The sequence below is a fragment of the Etheostoma cragini genome, chromosome 21 (genome assembly GCF_013103735.1).
Source record: "Etheostoma cragini isolate CJK2018 chromosome 21, CSU_Ecrag_1.0, whole genome shotgun sequence".
NCBI lineage: Eukaryota > Metazoa > Chordata > Actinopteri > Perciformes > Percidae > Etheostoma > Etheostoma cragini.
In genome coordinates, this window is record NC_048427.1 from 20,710,739 (window position 1) to 20,729,884 (window position 19,146).

Here is a 19,146-nt window from a genome sequence, read left to right on the forward strand (position 1 = left end):
CTCGACAAGAATAGTCAGCATCAAACTACTGAAGATGGTTTTGAGACAAACATCCCAACGCAGGAAAACCTTTCCAGTTATATTTCAATTGTCCCTGTTTCAAACTTGTGTTTTATATCATGAGACACACGTGGACTATGCTGCATGAATAAGATCCAGTGAATGCTTTGTCTTGATCTATGTACATGTTATCTATAGTTCTACTGTTTTGTTCATAACACAGATGGACTCAGCCAAGCGTGGACTCGTACTGAGTGTGACCAGGCGTATGGTACAACCGGTTGACGCTCGGCATTTTGGGAACATTATCACACACATGCTCTGGGGGAAACGGGGTGATGGACTGTGATACAGTTGTTCACAAGATACGTAAATGTATATTTTGTATTTTTTAAAGTGTCAATGTTCAGGACTTTTGACAAATGTTTATGTATTGATTATGCCACGTTAATAAAGTTTTTATGAACAGTAAGGCTCACTACCAGTGACAAATCACACACACACACACACACACACACACACACACAACTGTGCCCCTTACCCACCCTTCCCTTTTTTTTTTATTCCATGTTAAAAAAAAATTGTGTATTTTGGTAAAGGAAAATTACTTTCTTTTAATCTCTTTGTGCATGTGTGTAGTGAAAATAACCACACACACACACACACACTTAACACTTATTTTATTAAATTGCTTCTTCACTAAATGAAGCTGGACCTAGTTTTAATACAATCTATGGTGAGGGCTGACATTGATAAACTGAAATCCAGTTGACTGGTTGGCGGAGGCAAACAACCGCAAGGCGGTTATTCTAGGTTTATATTATAAAATATCATGGTTGACTCGGATAAAACTGCACGAGTCTAATGTAGTCTACACTTAAATCAATCACAGCCGACATTACCACCAGGTGGCTGTGTAGGTCCCACGCGTGATTGGCACAAGCGCGTCAAGTTGGAGGGTAGAACAAACAAGTAGAGTTCCGGTTGACCTTTCAAAGTAAATGTTAAGTTGTAGTCACGATCCATGAATGTATGTAAATTGTTTCGGGAAGAGTCTGTTAAGTGGCATTAACTCTATTTCTTTATCACATAGTTATTAGTCTTACAAACATTGTTGTAACCATAGGTTGTGATTGTAACCCTAAAGGTAAATGTAGTTTCCGGTGGGACGTTACGTTAGTACTTCCTCCGGCGAGCTTGACAGGTGTGGCAGACTCGAAATTCGATTCGAGAAGAGCGAGAGTGTATCTGTAAGTGTCATACATTATAACACTTATTTACTGATTATTTTGAATTAAGTTAAACCTTCAAAACATACATGAGCTGTAATGTCAGGACATATGCGAGTGCTAAGGACGTTTGGTTAACTTTTCTAAATTATGACTTGCTTGCATGTGTCAACCAGCAGCTAGCTATTGCTAGCTTGGCTAACCGCTAGCTCAAAGAAGAAAGTGTATTTGCGGTCGTTTTGACTGCTCGTTAGAAAGAGAATAGCTACATTTGGGCCATTTGGAGATTGAAATATACTGATTTGTGGTTTTGTGTTGGCACAATAACAATAAGTCCACAATGATATGCCTTAAAGACGTTAAAAAGCCAAGGTTATCCAGCCTGTCGCACTGCGGTCGTTGTTTGCGGAAACTGTCAAGCAAGCCGCTTGGATTTTAATGACGCGCGTTTATTCGTGATGTTACGGTACGGGTGCTTGGCGCGGCCAAAAAGGACGAACAAAAACCTGTATTCAGCAATTTATCACATTTAATATACCAAGTAAAAATCAAACAATGTATTGCACATTACATAGATTTCAAAGAAAGTCACCTCTTCAGTCTACATCTCTCTATTTCTGTGTTATTCTAATTAGTATAGTAACAATTTAACTCAATGTCACGCTTCCCAAAAGCATTACGCAGTCTGTGCTGTCTGCACAACCAGACATGCGCATGCGCACTGTTTTACGACTGGTCCATGCTCAAGTAGGCATAATACCAAATCGCAAAGGGGAGTGTGGAGGAGGAAAAGTGAAAAAAGTGACTTTTCCCAGGAGTGGTTTCGGTAAACTTTCCCATTACATTTTACATGGACACAGTCAGGCTCACCCTACCCGGATGGAAATGTCATATAACCTATTAAAGATGTTCTTTTAGTGACAGTTAAAAATGTAATAAAATGGTGACGTGATGCCAACCTCAGTTAAACATTAGGATTAAAGTTGCTTTGCTTGTCTTCAAATATAGCATATTGGTATAAAATGATTGAAGACACCGTATGTGTGAGTGGGAGAACTCCACTCAGCTTTTTAATAAAAATAATACAATTTATTTAAAGGTGAAGGAAATCGTACAGGGATACATAAGACATTTAAAAACAACAACAAAATAAATACAAATTTTCCACCAAAACAACCACATGTTGACGGAACCAAGTAGCACAACCAGTTATGACATTTGGCCTTTTTTATTCGAAGAATTTGCTGACATATCTATTAAATGCCAAAATGCACTATTATCTTACCATTTTAAGAAGTTCACGCTTTTTGTCCGTCTTTCAGAAAGAAACACCATCTGAAATTGCAATTTCTAAGGAGGGATAACTTCTCTTCAGAAAGAACAGCCTGTATTATCTGTTTGCATAGCGTACCACAGCAAAGAACTGTATTAAGTAAGTTATTGATGATTTCTGATGAATTGATGATTTTCTGCTCTCCACAAAGTGACGTCAAAGTGACTGACCAGTTGCTGTCATGTAGTGACTTGAAAATGCTGAAACTTTCCTCTCCTTCTACCTGTCTGTCAGTAGTCTTGAACGAGGACACAAACATTAACAAAAAACACGAGCCGGGACCGGAGAAGATTTGCGTCTTATAGCCGCGATTCTTCCAAGATGGACGTTGGGGTGTCCAAGTCCCACGTGTTTCTGAACTACAGCCCCAGAGCCCTCTTCTCCCAGTGAGATGCGCATCGGCATGGTGGTGCTGCGTGCTCCTCGGCCCTGCGTTGTCCCGATTCTCTCGATCGTTGGCTTACCTCCAGCGCTTTCTGTTTCTGTGTGGGAGTTGTAGTCTTTGCAGTGGGTCACTAAAAGGTGTTTGGTGGTTAATGGAATGGCTGGAGGTCGCCCAACTACACTAAATGGTATGCGGTATGTGCAGTCAGGGTAGCAGCCGCTGCAGTCTGCCTCCGTGCATTATGGGAAGCGCACTGCTGTTTGTGTATGTACAGCAGGGCTGCACATAGGGCTGGGCCATATGGATAAAAACAAACAAATATCACAATATTTTTGACCATACACCTCGATAACAATATTGTATTGTTGACTATTGGTGCTTTCACAAAATATTTACACAATGAGATTTGTGATCAATAATTGTCAGTAATGTGGATATAATGACTAAGTGGGTGAAGGGCGATAATAGAACAGAATTACTAGAATGCAGTAGGGGTGGGAATCACAATATGATATCATCATGAGTACTTATGTCACAAAAAGATATTATTGTGCTTTTAAACATGTTGCAATATTTTGCGATATATTCATTACCTTTTTTCCAACTTCAAATTTATGTCCCCAAAAGCTGCAAAATGGGATTGTCAAGTAGACATAATGACCAACACATATATAATAATATATCGATACTTGGCTTCTGTGGCTCGATACAGTATTGCCACTAAAAAAATATTGCGATATGATGCTGTATCGGTTTTTCCTCCCACCGCTATAATGCAGCATTTAAAACCAGAAAAAGACAGCACTTGTGTCATATCACCGCTTTATGATATCCAAATCTAAGACGATATCTAGTCTCATATCACGATCTTGATTATAATGATGTATTGATCGGTAGGGGTGTGCAAAAAATTGATTTGTATTTGAATCTTGATTCGATCTCTACCAATTCAAAATCGGTTCAAAGAATTCCAAAAATGGATTCCTGTTTAAAACAAAAAAAGAAAAGTGTATTTTGTATTGTATTACTATTGCAATCACATGATAGATAGATAGATAGATAGATAGATAGATAGATAGATAGATAGATAGATAGATGGATACTTTATTGATCCCCAAGGGGAAATTCAAGGTCCCAGTAGCTTACAGACATCACACACAACATACACACACATCATAACAAGATGTTAAAATAACAAATAACCAAACCAATCCACATGAAAAATATGGTTACATACCTCCAATCATGGGGAAAGTAACTACATTTATCGAAAATCATCAAAAAATGATATTGAATCAAATCGTGAGCTTAAAAATCAGAGTTGAATCGTGACATTTTCTGGATCACACACCCCTATTGCTCAGCCCTAATCTGTTAACTGTTCATTAGGGCTGCATAATACATGTATATCGTTTTATTATCGTCATCGCAATATCAACTACATCACCAAAGGCCACGACATATCGCGGAAGACACTCAGTAGAATACTGGTCAAATGGAACTGTCATTCTTTTTTAGTGCCACCTTATAAGTTAAATTCAACATTTCAATTTCAGTTAAGTAGAATATGCAGAAATGAGTACACTTTAATATCTGTTTACTTATGGCAAGTAATATCCTTATCTCAGTGTTCCCCAGCGTCATCTCATATTGTTGCTTTCCTGTTTTGGTGCAGCCCTAATGTACAGTATATACGCCAAATATTCAATCATTTAGGGGACTTTGGGTGTGCGTGACTGCTTCTGCATGCTTTCGTAGGCTATTTTTGGCAAGTGATGTACTCTGAGATAATGAAGGGCTACATCGCAACAATCTCTTGCAGTGGTTCTCAAACGCGGGTCTGGGGATCTCCCGGGGTACCAATGAGTACCCTCATGGAGGTCCCTAACAAAAACAAGGCACACTTACAGTTCACTATAATTTAGAATACTTAAGTGGAAAGAATCTGAGTTAATTAACTATACACTGCTGAAATAATGAGTTTCACTCTCTCCAACTATCTCCCCACCCGGTCAGGTTAGTAGCTGCTCTGTAGCTTTCAGCCTTATCACATGATCTTCATTCAAACATGGAGATGTGTTTGTGCTGATGGTTTGTCAACCGCTGCTTCTGAGATCAGCAATGAACTGCGAGCCCTGGCAACATGAGTGTTAAGTCCTTAAAGGGTAACTGCCGGTTTTGTTAACCTGGACCCTATTTTCCTATGTTTTCGTGTGAAAGTGACTTATTGAAACCACAACCTTTGAAACTGGTCCAGTATTAAGCGTGAGCGCTGTAACCGGCAGCCACAGACCGGGCTGTAATGTAACCTTAGGGGGCAAATGTTCATCGTCAATTTGGTCCACTTTATGGTTTTTTGATTTTGCCACTAACAGGCTCAGATTAATATTCTAATTGTCTGATGACATTATAGAAAATGATCCCTTCAGAGGTAGACCCTTTCTAAAATCTCTTTTAAGACCTTTCTGTTTAACCAGAAACGGCTCTGAGGTCCATAACGCCGAACACACAAGACTCTATTTGAAAAATAATATTTTTAGCGTGTATAGAGCCGACATATTTTCACTTCTAAATCGGTAAACTATGTGTTTATTTTAACCAAACCTGGAGTTGTGATGGTTAGAAAAGTGTAAAGAGGACCCTAACCGGTTTCATTTTGTTTGTCGACTTTAAATGTAGTGTTTTTTACTATGCTAAAATTACTGTTTATTTACATGGAGTCTGGTGGGTTTAGCAAACGCAATTTTTCTGATATTTTTCTGTTTAAAAAAAGGATTCTACTCTTTAACAGAAAGGTCAAGCTCCTTAGAAATACTTTCGTGGAAGCTAGACAGTTGCCCTTTTAACATTGTAGCTTGTTTCTCTCTTCATACTGGACCAATGTCAAAGACTGTTGTTCCCATCAGTCACTTAGACTCAAAAACCCAGGAACAAAGGGTCCAGGTTGAAAAAAGAAAACGGAAGTTCCCCTTTAAATGCTCACCACAACTAAAGCCCCGGAATAGCTACTAAATGAACCATTGGGTGAAATGTTTTTTCGGCTTCTGTTTAAATAAAAGAAAATAAAAAACCCCAAGGTCCAATCATGGTTGAAAGCTCAATGAAAGAAAGAAAAAGTAAGTGGAACTTGATTTAAAATGTCAAACATGGAGGAACCTTCCTGTAAACCGCCACCTACCGAATGCGGTTACCAGGACGGTTAAACTAATCAACAGTGCTAATAAATAACAAGCATTTAGTCGTTTATTTTAATGGAACCCAGGCTAACCTGTTTAGGTTTCCACAGGGAAATCTAATTTCTCTGTGGTCTGTAATGTGGAGAACACTGACGTGCTGTTTGAACTGAGGCTGGCTAATGCTTTAAGCTTTGTGCTGCATGACTGTACAGTTGGAACAAACAGAACACTTTACACCATCTTATACAGCTTTACCCCAGCTCATACATTCTGATTGCATATCACGTTCTTGCAAAAGCAATAACAGAGGCCTGATTTGTTGTAAAGACTTTTTTCATAGACAGGAACTTGCTGGACAGTTGGGAAGGAGACTGGCTGTGTCTGTGTTCAGGTGGAGCATCCCGCTGGGTGCACGGCGTGTCATGGACGCAGTGAAGGAGGGGCACGAGAGCACCCTGAGCTCGGGCAAGATGGTGGCCCTGGCTGCGGGGCTCTCCGTCGGGGCCACGGTGGGCTACATCGTCTATCGCCACCTAAGCAGCGCCAACGCCAGTGAGTATCTGCCGTTGAAAAGTTCTTGTGCCAGTGTCAACACATTTAAACTAGGGACCCACTGATACTGTTTTTTCAATATGGAATATAGAATATAGAAAGCCTTTATTGTGATCATACACAAGTGCCGTACCTGTGCAACGAGATGGAAGCAAAACCTTTACAGTGTCATCACAAATTATAAAAATATAATATGTAAGTAGTGCAGAAGAGAAAAAAAAGAGGGGGGTACAGTGCACAGTTCCTGAGAACGACCATATACATATATAAAATAGTAAGAAGAAAAGCTAAAGGGCCGATACAGATTAAAGAAACTGATGAAATGAAATATATGAAACCAATATGCATTTTACAGCAAAAAATGAATATCTTAAAGTCAAAAGATTTTGTAATGTTACACATAACACTTATTGTTTTATTGATTTAACCCATTATTTAATAAAGGGGCAACTTTCAGCATAATACCCAGTAACAGATAGTCAGATAGTGTTGCTGCCAGAGTTTCAGTTTATTCTCGGATGACCCCATCTGGGACGGACTTTGTGTCCATTTTGCATGTCCATTTCCAGGCCAGGAGCCCAGCCCTGAGGTGTCCAAGATGACCCTTCCAGTGGAAGTCTATAGGAACATATCCAGATACCAAGCCAAGTTTTTGGACATGGTGAGTAGCTCGATGCGTGTCAATATGCTTGTACCTTACCGCACAAAGTGTCAAGAAATTCATTCTCTTTTTAGACTAGCATGTTCTCAGCTAAAGCTTTACAGAGTTCCCAAATGTTGGTAAACTTCATGTTTTCAATCTTTCTACATAAGAAATATATTTCCTTACTGGGACTATAGATATATACTTTTCAAAAGTCTGTTTTTATTTCATTATGTGTGGTTAGTGTGTGGTGGTAGCCTGGATGCCAGCCAAACTTAGCCCCGCCTACAACATTGGAGGTCGGGAAGTTCAGTCTGGACTTGATCCGTTGTGGTGCAACTATGCTCGATCCAGAGCTGTTCGGACCAATCAGATTGTTAGGGCGGGCTTTAAACGATGATAGACAGATGATCAACGGCAACGTCAGCAAAGAGCACTGGGGTTGGATTTGTTTACAACAAAGGTGGCCACTGTAGATTCCTCCTCTCTCTCTCTCTCTCTCTCTCTCTGTCTCTCTCAGGTGACCCAGAAGTCCGGCGCTCATGTGAGGGTTTTGTCAGACTCCGGGGAGCCTGGATGTAAGACGACTGTGTGTTTCCTGCTGCAGGGCTCTAAAGAGCAGGTCTTGCTGGCCCGCTGTGTCCTGGAGAACCTGGTCACTGACTGTGAGCCGGTGTCCGAGGCTTTGGAAGTTCCTCAGACCGCCTTTGGACGCATAATAGGTAGTTTCCAAATGTTTCCTAGACCGTATTCATCTGCCCTCACAACCTTTTTGCTTTCAACACTGGTGTGGAGCTAGTGCTGTCGACAGATTTTTAGCATATTCTTCCCATTAGCATGCATTCATTGACATGCTAAAAGCTTCACTAATCAATACATTATGAACAGTGGATCCAATGGCAATGTGAAAGGTGTTCCTTCTACACGTAGTGAAGATCTTCCAGAGAGTTATCACCCAGCGCTGCAGTTCCCCTCTGGCCTGTACAGCTTTTTAGCCACCTTTAGCTCATTGTTTTCATTTTCCCGGCTGTGAACTCTGCTCTCAGCAGCTGCAGGTAGCTGTTTTTACAGCTAAGCAATACATTGATATGAGACTCGATATTGTCTTACCTTTTGGATATCGTAATATGGCATAAATGTTGTCTTTTCTTGGGTTTTAAGGCGGAATTACAGTAAAGTGATGTCATTTTTTGAACTTACCAGACTGTAACTGTTCATTTGTTTGCTTTTACCCACTTAGTCATTATATCCACATTACTGATGGTTATTTATCAAAAATCTTTTTGTGTTGTCACTTCCCGATGTGAGTCGAGTGAAGATATGAGTTGCGCATGCGTCCCTTTGCACTGCTAGCGTAGCTACAAGTTAGCATCAAACACAACAAGGCTGTCAGTTTCAAATATATATTATATATAAATATAATATATAAATATATATGGTTTTGTGTGGCTGTGTTGCAGGCCGTGGTGGAGAGAGTTTGAAATTGATCACCAGGACCACAGGGGCCAAAGTGAATTGTTCCAAAGAGAAGACGCTCGGCCCCGGGGCCAAGGGCAGCGTGACAATCACAGGGACCAGACAGGAGGTGGAACAGGCCAAGGTGAGTGGGCTGATAGGGCCGGGGACCCCATTCAATACTTTAGAGGCACCGACTGAATTGCCTCTGATGCATTGAGTATCGAAAAATGCCTTGTCATTCATAACCCATTTTCAATACCCAAAGAGTCAGTGAGCCAATAAGCATGCTTCTACCAAAGTCTAATGTTTGTGATTGGTTGACGTTACACGTTATAGACGTTGACTTATTATTATTATTACTGTGTTTTTTTTAAATAAGATAAATGCTAGAATAATGTTACACACCGCTTATTGCTGAACAGTCATATCTGTGTTCTTCGCATAAAGATATTGAGCCCTGTTTTAACGATCTAAGCACACGGCGTGAAGCGCATGGGGCGGGTGCATTTAGGGCGTGTCCAAATCGTTTTTTCCTAGTTTGACGGCGGAAAAAAGGGTCCATGCGCCGGGCGCATGGTTCCAAAGAGTTGTACTTATGGCGTTTTTCCGCTGCCTGGTACCTACTCGACTCACCTCGACTCTACTCGCCTTTTTTGGTTTTCATTATGAAAAAAAGTCCCTGGTACCTGCTAACAGGTACTTTATTTCCATCAGTCGAGGTTCCAAGCGAGCTGAGGCGACGTGAAGGTGTCGTGAAAACCTGCACACAGCTGATTGGTTGAGAGAATTGTCACTAATCAATACATCATTATTGCAGACTAAATAATTACCATTAATGGAAAAACGCCATTAGTCTTCATTAATTCATAGGTGTATTCTGGGCGTAACATGCAATCAACCAATCAGAGTCCTCTCCCATTCCTTTTAAAAGCCAGGCGCGTTTGGACCTTGGTGCACTGCTGTTATGACGCCGGATTTGTAATGTAAAATGGACTGGATATAGGGCTTTTGTAGACTTAACGACTGCTCAAAGCTGTTTTTACGAAGTAACCATTCACCATTCTCACACACTCGCTCTCTGTGGCCGAGGCTGCAGTACAAGATGCCACCTGCTCATCAGATACACGCTGATGGGGCAGCAGCGGGGCAACTCGGGGTCCAGCCCTCCACTCCCAACCACTCTACCACTGAGCCACAGAATCTTCTGTGTGTGTGTGTGTGTGTGTGTGTGTGTGTGTGTGTGTGTGTGTGTGTGTGTGTGTGTGTGTGTGTGTGTGTGTGTTATGAAAATCAAACCATGTAAACCTATTATGATGAAACTGCTTAATACAATTATGAACCAGAAAATGAGCATATGAGCACTTTAAGCTAAACAATTTTTTTAAATAATCGCTTCTTAAATTGTAATTGCAATATTTGGCAGAGAAATCACATTAGATTTTTTTTCCTCAAATCCTTCAGAACTAATTTAATTACCCGTGGTGGTCAGTCCACATATTTAAACGCTGTCGAGAATAAGTGTAGCTTCCATGATCTGTCTGCAGGAGCTGATTCTAGAAAAGGTCCGAGAGGACATGATGGTGAGGACAAAGATCTCACAGTCCTCTGCCCTGCGGCAGAAACGTGGCCAGACTGCTGTGAATCAGCGGCCGGGCGACTCGGAGACCGACGCACCAGCGGGCTGGAACAACAACGGCCTCTACTCCCAGACTGAGAAGAACAGGCTAAACCATGTCAATGGAACCAGAGGACAACCACAAAATCAGTTTGACAAGACTGTGGACCTGAAAATCACCAACACACACCACAAGGAGGAGGAGGAAGTCGAAGAGGAGGAGAGTGTCTCCACAGAGTCGCTCTCTGAAATTTCCAAGTTTGAAAGTAAGTTTGCTTTCTATTTAATTCATTCTTAAAAAGACTAACCACACTCAGGGTTTGGTGTCGTTTGGGTTTCTGGTATCGATGCTAAAACGATACTTTTAAAACGGTGCCCAAACCGATACTTAAATTTAAAGAGACATGCACTAAACAATAGTTGGCAACATTAAAGGTGCTCTGAGTGATGTTATGTGACATCACTTCTTGTTGACGGTTGAAGTGTTGTCAAACAAAACGGAGACTGGCTTGGCCCTCCCTCCTCCTCATCCCTCCCCCTCCCTTCCGCACACTAACCCCCCCCCCCTCAACCGCCACACCGAAATCCTTCTTGTCAGTTATTGGCTGGAAGACTGTTTGGTGGTTTTTTGTTTTGATTTTTACATTGTTGTAGCCTAAAGTACATCTGACATTGGTTAGAGCACCTTTAAAGGTCTCATGGCATGAAAATGTCACTTTGTCTAACATTAATATGAGTTCCCCCAGCCTGCCTATGGCCCCCCAGTGGCTAAAAGTGGTTATAGGTGTAAACCGAGCCCTGGGTATCCTGCTCTGCCTTTGAGAAAATGAAAGCTCAGATGGGCCAATCTGGAATCTTCCCTAAATGACGTCATAAGGGGAAAGGTTACTTCCCCATTGTCTGCTTTGTCCATGGCAAGCTGGAGAAGGCCACAACCCCACCCTCCACCTTTTCCCGCCTCTCTCCTCCTCATTAGCATTTAAAGCCACAGACTCAGAAGTTGCACATACTAAGGAAAGCTCATTGTGGGACTGGCTCTAGTGGCTGGAATTCTGCACCAAGGCTGAATTTGGGGAAAGAGAACTCAGATACAGTATTAAGGGACCACTTAGGTCTACTGTATATAATAGCATCCAAAAAGCAGGTTGCCATTGGACCTTTAAAGAGCGGCTTGTTTATTGCCATGGTCATATCCTCAAAATGAAATTATGTATTAATAATTTAATAAGAATAACTTATTTTGTCAGTAAATTGCTGTTAAACCACTAAAACAACCACCAGATTGGAAAAGGGTATTTTACAATAACTACCAGTCTACCAGTCTCAAGGGAACGCACCGGCTGTGTTGTTGTTCAGACAACAGCAGCTGCAGACTGTTGGACGTCTCGCTTTGGGAATCCTCTCCAGTGAAATACAGTCACACTTTACACTGTTTAGTTGTCATCCCTTTAACTGTGTTTAATCCAGCTGCTAGCCAACGGTAGGCTAACGTTACCTGCTGTCAAGTGTAATGTTAACTAGCTTCTGTTACCTGTGAAGTCCGTTTTGGAGTATCAGAGCGCAGCGCAGGCATCTCAGTGGCACCTAAATCCGTGCTGCTATTCGGTCGTTTAGGCCCCGGTCAGGGTCAGATTGTACTGAATGTTTTATTCATCTCTGCTGTCAAGTTCCCAGCCCAGACCTGAGCTTCCAGCCTGATGAACATCTAGAGGTTTACGTTTCTGCATCAGAGAACCCAAACCACTTCTGGATCCAGATCCTGGGGGTTCGTTCCCTTCAGCTGGATAAACTGACAGAGGAGATGAGCCGCTTCTACAGCACTGGCAACCCCACCGTAAGTCAAGTGGAACTTTATTTGTCCCAAGAGGGACAATCGGTTAAAAATTGAAACTTTGAAAATACAACAAGATCAATTAAATACAAGATATAATAATAAAAGAGTAGTGAACTCATACAGCAGTTCAGAGTGATTATACTCTGTATCCGACCTTCCAGTATCTACTCCAGCACCTACCACAGCCCCTCTTCTCTCTTCTTGGACCCCACATTTTTAGAAATAAGTCACTTCTCTCTTCTCTAGGAGCACAGGGTGGAGTCCATTGTGGTGGGGGACATTGTGGCGGCTCCGTACCACGACCACGACACATGGAACAGGGCCAGGGTGCTGGGAGTCCTAGCCTCTGGACTGGTGGACCTTTATTATGTTGACTTTGGGGACAACGGGGAGCTGCCCAGAGACAGCCTCTGTCGTATGCGGTAAGAGACAAGTCTATAGTAAAGGCCAACTCATGCTTCTGTGTTCAATCGACGCCGTGGGTATGTAAGTAGGTACGTGGCAATACCGACCCTACGCTGTAGCCGACGTGCACCTCTCACCGCTGCTGACGCAGACCGTAACACTGTGACTGCCCCCCCCACTCATTTCCAGGGTTAACTTCTCCTGCTACAGATGTCCTGGAGACACAGGAGACACTTGGTTTCTCTCACTATGACCCTAGAGTCACTACTCGCTCTGAAGATAATCACATTCACTTGCTCCCTCACTCTACCACACACACACACACAAACACACATACATACATACATTCATACATACATACATACATACCGGCCCTGCTATTCTCTTAACCCTCATGTTGTCCTCGGGTCAAAATGACCCGTTTTCCTATATTAATGTTCTTTATAATTCCCCAAAATAACATGATTGATTGATACTTGATTGTCACACATTACAACCTTAGAAAATTACACATACACATTAAAGGGAGGCCGTAATAAAATACAGCATACAGAAATCTGTTTAAAATTGAAGGGGAAATGTATTGCAATCAAAACATGTAAATAAGTAGGGTGTTGTTCACAAACAATCATTAAAGTCTTTGGATATTCACACTTAGTATACAGCTCCACTGTCCAACAAAACGTCTGGCAAGACCTCAGATGGCACAGAAAACAGCTGATTAATGTCACAACGAGGATTGCAGAGTCTTGGCACACCTGAACGCTTCCTTTTTTAATTAAATATGTAAACCAAAATAAAGTTAAAAAAGATAAAGTTAAAAAAACATGTTTAAACTATTTCGTATCCTCCCAATTTCTAACCGCAGCCTCTAACAGCCTGTACTGACGTTATATTTTTAAGTATTCAAATTATATTTGACTTCCAACAGCCCTAGTACACACACAGTCACCTGACAGTACTCGGGGTTCTGACATGCAGAGTGCATATTATTGAACGTGGCAGCAGTAGAAAATAGCGCAGCGAAGTTATTAACAGCTTTTGCTTTTGCTACATTAATATTTCAGGAGTGACTTCCTCAGTTTACCATTCCAAGCTATTGAGTGCAACTTGGCAGGAGTGAGACCAAAAGGTAATGCTCTTGTCTTAAAAACTTGATCACGCAGCACAAAGGCATATAACTAAGACAAAGAAAAATGTTGTGCATTATTCTGAAATCTCAATTGATGGCATCTTTTACCGTAATTATTTTATTTTTACTCTCTAAACGTCCTGTTCCGTCAGGAGAGCTGTGGACCGAGGCAGCCCTGGATGACTTTGAGCAGCTGACTTGCTGTGCCTCCTGGAGACCCCTGCAGGCCAAACTCTGCAGCTACTCCCACTCTGAGGTCTCCTCCTGGCCCACTGTCAAGCTCTACAACAACAGTGAGGGCAAGGTCAGTGTTAGAAAACGTATTACCAAAAGACGACAGAGTTCACTGGAGACATTTAACTAAGATTTTACTTGCAAGGCGCCGAAACTCTGCAAATGGGTCACAGAAGATCAACTGAAGAGCAGCTTCTTCAGTACTTATACTGTACAGTGAAATCCCCCATCCTTATCCCATGGTAACCATGTCCATTAAAAACCCTACCTGAAAATATGAAAGGGAGTGAGACTTCAAGTATGTGGAGGGAGGAAGTCTATCCAAGTTCTGTGAGGATAATAGGAGAATAAACTGACCTTTGGTGTCTGAAGATAGCTGGGGGGGGGTTTGTGGTTCTTAGAGGTCAGTAAGACGTCAGAGAATTTCATTTTAACAGTTACATTTCCTAACACTCAGCTAGCGATCTATCTGGTAATATTATATTATGTTGTGGTTTTATATTACATTATCTATTTGGATTGTGTCTCATCCTGTCTGCTGTCTCCTCGCCATGGGCGTTGGAGGACTGGACAATTAATTGTCTCGCAAATATTTGCGAATAACAATTGGATTGTCTCTTTCAGTTCAATTTAGAAATATTTATTTATTTATAAACAAAATAAAGGATTGCATGTGTACGCCAAGTCATGATGTGGTGTTGGTCTTTTCCAGACTGTAGATATCGGTGAGGAGCTCATACGTCTGGGCCATGCTGTCAGCTTCCAGGAAGCGGTTAACGGGAAGACGGAGGGGGACAATCTGGGCTGTCTACAGAGGATGCTGGTGATTCACTGAACTCTTTTTTTCAAGATTATTTTTGGGGCATTTTTAGGCCTTTATGTGACAGGACAGCTGAAGACATGAAAGTGGAGAGCGATGGGGGGATGACAAGCAGCAAAGGGCTGCAGGTCGGAGTTGAACCTGGGCCCGCTGCGCTGATGATTAAACCTCTACATATGGGCGCCCGCGCTACCAGCTGGGCTATCTGGGCGCCCAACTTAGACATTTGAAAAACACTTTTCACTGATGTTGGTTTGAAACATGACAAAGTTAATTATTAGCTAGATCTTATCAGTTATGAGGGCAGCACGGTGACTCTTTTGGTATTTACAACTCCGTACAGCAGGAACAGATGAACCTCAGCTAACATCTTGTAATGAGCTTTGCAGATGCAGTTTAGACAAGGATCACTTTTGATGTTCTCCCTACCAAACACAATGTAGCCTACTCAATACTGTCACTGCAACGTGCTCCTAACACACGAACGTCTTCTTGTCCTCCTATAGGATGACGTGATAGGAGCGTCATCGGAGCAAAGCCTATCCTGTATTAGCTTATCAGGTAAGTACAGTAAAGGCAAATTAGCCAAGAAGTGACTAAATCAATGCAAATGTTTTAAAGTTGGCAACACAGCAAAGATTGGTTGTCTGAGCAGACATCTAGGGATGTAACAATTACAGTGCATCACGATGCAACGGTAGCATACAACAAAGTTGTTGATTTAAAAAATCATGATGGATTACCACGGTGTGGAAACTATGTGTTTTAATCTATCCCAGCTCCATCTGGGTCTCCTCGTGTCCGAGCACGCACCCTGCGTAGCATCCAACACGTGTTTCTTGTGGGAATCATGGCGGAAGGAGGAGACAAGAGCTTTCAGGACACTTATCAGCCCTCTAAAAGGACTAAGTCTGAAGCATGGGCATATTTTAGTTATTAAAAGATTGCCGAAGGACAGTTGATTGAGGATAGTTATGCTGTCTGCCGAACAAGCAGGAAAAACGTTGCTGCTAAAGGCATGGAACACACTTTTCACCATTTTGCTCACCATAACCGTCAGTGTCATGTTATCCACATATCCTGAGATCTGAAGAGCAACATAATGTCAGTGTGAAACCCAGTCCCTCAGGCCCAGCCAAGAATGATTCACATTACTGAGTCATCACCCACACCACCAACTGCCCTAATTCGGATGTTGCTGTGCTGCAGCTCACAAACTCACAACTTCCTTTTCCCTTTGTTGAGTTCTTAACCAGTGAGAAGATGATTGGGGACAGCACCATTTTAGAAGGAAGTAGTTATGAACCCAGTTCAGAGGCACACAGGACAGACGACAGGTTTCAGCGTTAACCCTTTCCCATTTACATAGAATTGCACTGGGGGAGGTAAATATGGAATTGGAACTTCTTAAGTCACATGCTTGGGGTGCATTCTGCTAGAACTAAACATACGTGGGCACAGATATCTCTTTCACACCATCACCTGGGAATATTGTAATCAGAAGATGTGTTTCCTCTAATTGCTCACGGGTGACACTGGCCCTCAGATACCGGACCCGGGAAATGAAGTAACAGCTGGAGGATGTGAGAATTTGTCAAAAGTATCTCTCTGAATAAATTGAAAAAGGCGGGCCTGCCATATGTAGGTAAGAGCTGTCATTGTATCACATTTTCAGTAAAATTAGAAGGGCTTTGTTATTACTTATTGTAGCTCAGTCGCCAGATCACGTCTCCAAACTACATACCATGGACTGGTAGCTGGAGAGGTGCCAGTTCACCTCCTGGGCACTACCAACGTGCCCTTGAGCAAGGCATCGTATGCCCAACTGCTCGGGGCGCTCCTCCAATGAGCAGCTCCCTTCCTCTGAAATCTCTCTGTTATGAGTACAGCATGTACCGGTCCTGAGCATGTTTGTTTAATGTGTGTGCAGCTGTACTAACAGAGTGAAAATTGTGATTTCCTCTTGCGGAATAAATAAAGGCATGTCTTCTTCTTCTATCTGTTAGTCATAACATTGTGATTGAGTCCAATTGTTAGATATTATTAGTTAATGATTATTCAATTAGAATAATCATTAACTGGAATGCTGTTCTTTTCAGAAGCTGCTTCAATCTCAGGAAGTGTTGATGATGTCATAGAGGATGAGCTGCTCTGAGTCCAAATATGTACATACATATCAAGGTATTGTTTCCTGGCTTGATAACTGATTTAGTTATAAAACATTCTCTAAAGAATGTATTATTGAATCGTTATGTCTGTGAAAGCATTGACCTCTCCTCTTTTCTTCCAGCACTGACCACCCACTCCTCAGCATTCGCTGAAATAAGAGGTTTCCTTGTGTGACCCAAACTCAACCGCATAATCCTCATGGTGAAGCCTTACCAACAGTTCTTTCAGCCATATTCCCTTTCTTGTTGTTACTTGAGTACAATTCTTATATTTTAATGTTCCGTTATGTACCCAATGCTGCTTTGCTTAAATGTGTTACTATATTTTGTGTTCAAGACCTGAAGAGAGGAACAACAAAAACAAATTGCCAGTATTATTTTTGCAGCACTGTGACGAGTCATTGGAATGAGAAGGCAGCCGTTTAGCTAACGTCTTGTTTTGTTTTCTACCTGTAAGCATATTGAGATTTAATTGCCTCACAAGTTATATTTTGGAAATAAAAACCATAGTAGTATTGAATGAGGTCTGCAGATTGTGTTCAGTTTAAAAAATGTGGTATCTACTGTAAAATTAACTAAGGATGAAGAAAAGTAGCAGTATGTCTTCAGGGTTGTAAAAGACTGCACTATGTATAATAAAGGATTTATTTTATGTCAAGGACTTTCTGTGTCTTACTTTGAAATGCTGTTCATAGATATATATATATATATATATATATATATAACATACACAATTTAACCCTCTTGTTGTTATGCCGTTTTCAGTTAAGAAATGGGCCGTCAAAATAAATGCTGAAAATGTCAACATTAAAAATATCAAAAAACTTTTGAAAAAACACTAAAACTTTTCTTTTTTTAAAGCACCCACAACATTGAAAAAGTGACCAAATGTGGGAAAAAAAAGCAATAATAATCTTGAAAAAGAAGTGACCAAAACTTTGTTTTAATGGTTGAGGGGAAGACAACACAAGGGATAAATAGTACTAGGATCTACCTCTGCCAAGTACTAAGCCCTGCCTACCTTAAAGTTCTAGCATGTTCTAGCAGTTCTAACATCTTAGTGAGGTTAATGTAAAACAACTAGTTCTACAATGAATATTACCTCCATTTATATTGGTGTTGGTTTGACACGAGTGATCTGGAGAAGTGTTAATATAGTATGTCCTAGGTTATTTAATTGAAGTGGGCTTTCATTCATATCCATTGCCGAGTCTACTGTTTTGTTTCTGTGGGGGTCGATGACCTCCATTCCGGATTGACCAATCACATGAAAGTAGGTTACGATCGCACATGCGCAGATGCAGCAGAGTAATTTGTTGATATCCTGCTTAGTAGTATTCATTTAAACTTTGGTTTTTCAAAGCCAAATTTATCCCTAGCCTCGGGGTTTTAATTCTATATGAAGGGCTAATGGAAGACACAAGGGATTTGGTGAGCACGTCTGAGACATTTCAGGGCCGCGAGCCTCCTGTTATAGAGGATTTTTTTAAGGCTAGCGCTCCTCCTTTGTTGTTATCTGTTTATGGTAACATTAGCTAGCTAGCTAGCTAGCTAGTAGATCAGCCAGCGTTAAATATTAACAAGTTTTCCAAAAAACAAAAACAGGAATACAAATAAAATAACCCTATACTTATTTTACTGCATAGGTGTAGTTTTCTGGACAATTGTGGTATGCTTTTGTGAATACAAATGAGAAAAACAGGTTTCCGCTAGCAAGCTGTGCTAAAGCTAGTTAGCACTAAGAGCTCTTTTCAGTAAGGCCGCCCCTGGTTTATCTTATGTATTAGCTTTGTATGCATGTTGTACATGTTACACTCAGCTTAGTAACGTTATATCTTTACTGGCTGGTGCATTGTTGTTTTTCTTTCAGCTTTCTTGCTGGCTAAATGATTTTTGTTAGCGGTTCGGGTGACACCTGTGCTGCTCAGAGGAGGAAGTAACGCTAGACAGGCTATGTGATGTCAACAAACATCATAGCAGTGTTTAGCATCATGCACACCTAAGGAGCAAGGCCTATTTGAATTTTCAGATATTCAGGGAAATAACTATAATTAGATTTTGCTTTTCAGAGCATCTTTATATAGCAATTTCTTGTTGGCTTCTACAGCCAGCTTCCCCGGTCACATTATTGCAGATGACATGTGAAAGACAGCAGAATATCA

General features: G+C 41.3%; 3 protein-coding genes across 6 annotated transcripts in view; all 3 read left to right on the top strand.

The window, feature by feature from the left end:
- The window catches only part of tmem94 (transmembrane protein 94), a 41,458-nt gene extending 35,556 nt beyond the window's left edge, over nucleotides 1-5,902 (top strand). The window contains exon 33 of the transcript XR_004655115.1: nucleotides 5,891-5,902. The gene's annotated coding sequence lies outside the window, so the exon portion shown is untranslated. The remainder of the gene's footprint in view (nucleotides 1-5,890) is intronic.
- Nucleotides 1,001-17,339, top strand: tdrkh (tudor and KH domain containing). 3 transcript variants are annotated; one of them, XM_034861068.1, is made up of 14 exons: nucleotides 1,001-1,250; nucleotides 6,515-6,675; nucleotides 7,245-7,336; nucleotides 7,839-8,040; nucleotides 8,779-8,918; nucleotides 10,321-10,657; nucleotides 12,059-12,225; nucleotides 12,472-12,647; nucleotides 13,698-13,762; nucleotides 13,915-14,066; nucleotides 14,709-14,819; nucleotides 15,323-15,377; nucleotides 16,916-16,997; nucleotides 17,107-17,339. In XM_034861068.1, exons 2-13 carry the CDS (start codon nucleotides 6,546-6,548, stop codon nucleotides 16,969-16,971), a joined length of 1,683 nt encoding a protein of 560 aa, XP_034716959.1. In that variant the 5' UTR covers nucleotides 1,001-1,250; nucleotides 6,515-6,545; the 3' UTR covers nucleotides 16,972-16,997; nucleotides 17,107-17,339. The 3 variants fall into 3 exon arrangements, with proteins under 3 accessions (XP_034716959.1, XP_034716958.1, XP_034716957.1); XM_034861067.1 differs by lacking the exon at nucleotides 1,001-1,250 and adding an exon at nucleotides 2,788-2,948 and having other exon boundaries at nucleotides 16,919-16,997; XM_034861066.1 differs by lacking the exon at nucleotides 1,001-1,250 and adding an exon at nucleotides 2,791-2,948.
- Nucleotides 17,340-18,224: 885 nt separating this feature from the next.
- The window catches only part of mbtd1 (mbt domain containing 1), a 21,591-nt gene continuing 20,669 nt past the window's right edge, over nucleotides 18,225-19,146 (top strand). The window contains exon 1 of one of the 2 annotated variants that reach the window (XM_034861065.1): nucleotides 18,225-18,415. In XM_034861065.1, the coding sequence (XP_034716956.1) occupies nucleotides 18,395-18,415 (21 nt within the window). In that variant the 5' untranslated portion in view covers nucleotides 18,225-18,394. The remainder of the gene's footprint in view (nucleotides 18,416-19,146) is intronic. The other variant, XM_034861064.1, reaches the window with a different exon arrangement.

Coding starts and splice junctions, on each gene's coding strand:
- tdrkh (XM_034861066.1), top strand. CDS start 2,884: ATGGACGTTGGGGTGTCCAAGTCCCACGTGTTTCTGAACTACAGCCCC. Junction 8,041..8,778: donor CGCCTTTGGACGCATAATAG/GTAGTTTCCAAA, acceptor GCTGTGTTGCAG/GCCGTGGTGGAGAGAGTTTG. Junction 10,658..12,058: donor TGAAATTTCCAAGTTTGAAA/GTAAGTTTGCTT, acceptor TCTGCTGTCAAG/TTCCCAGCCCAGACCTGAGC.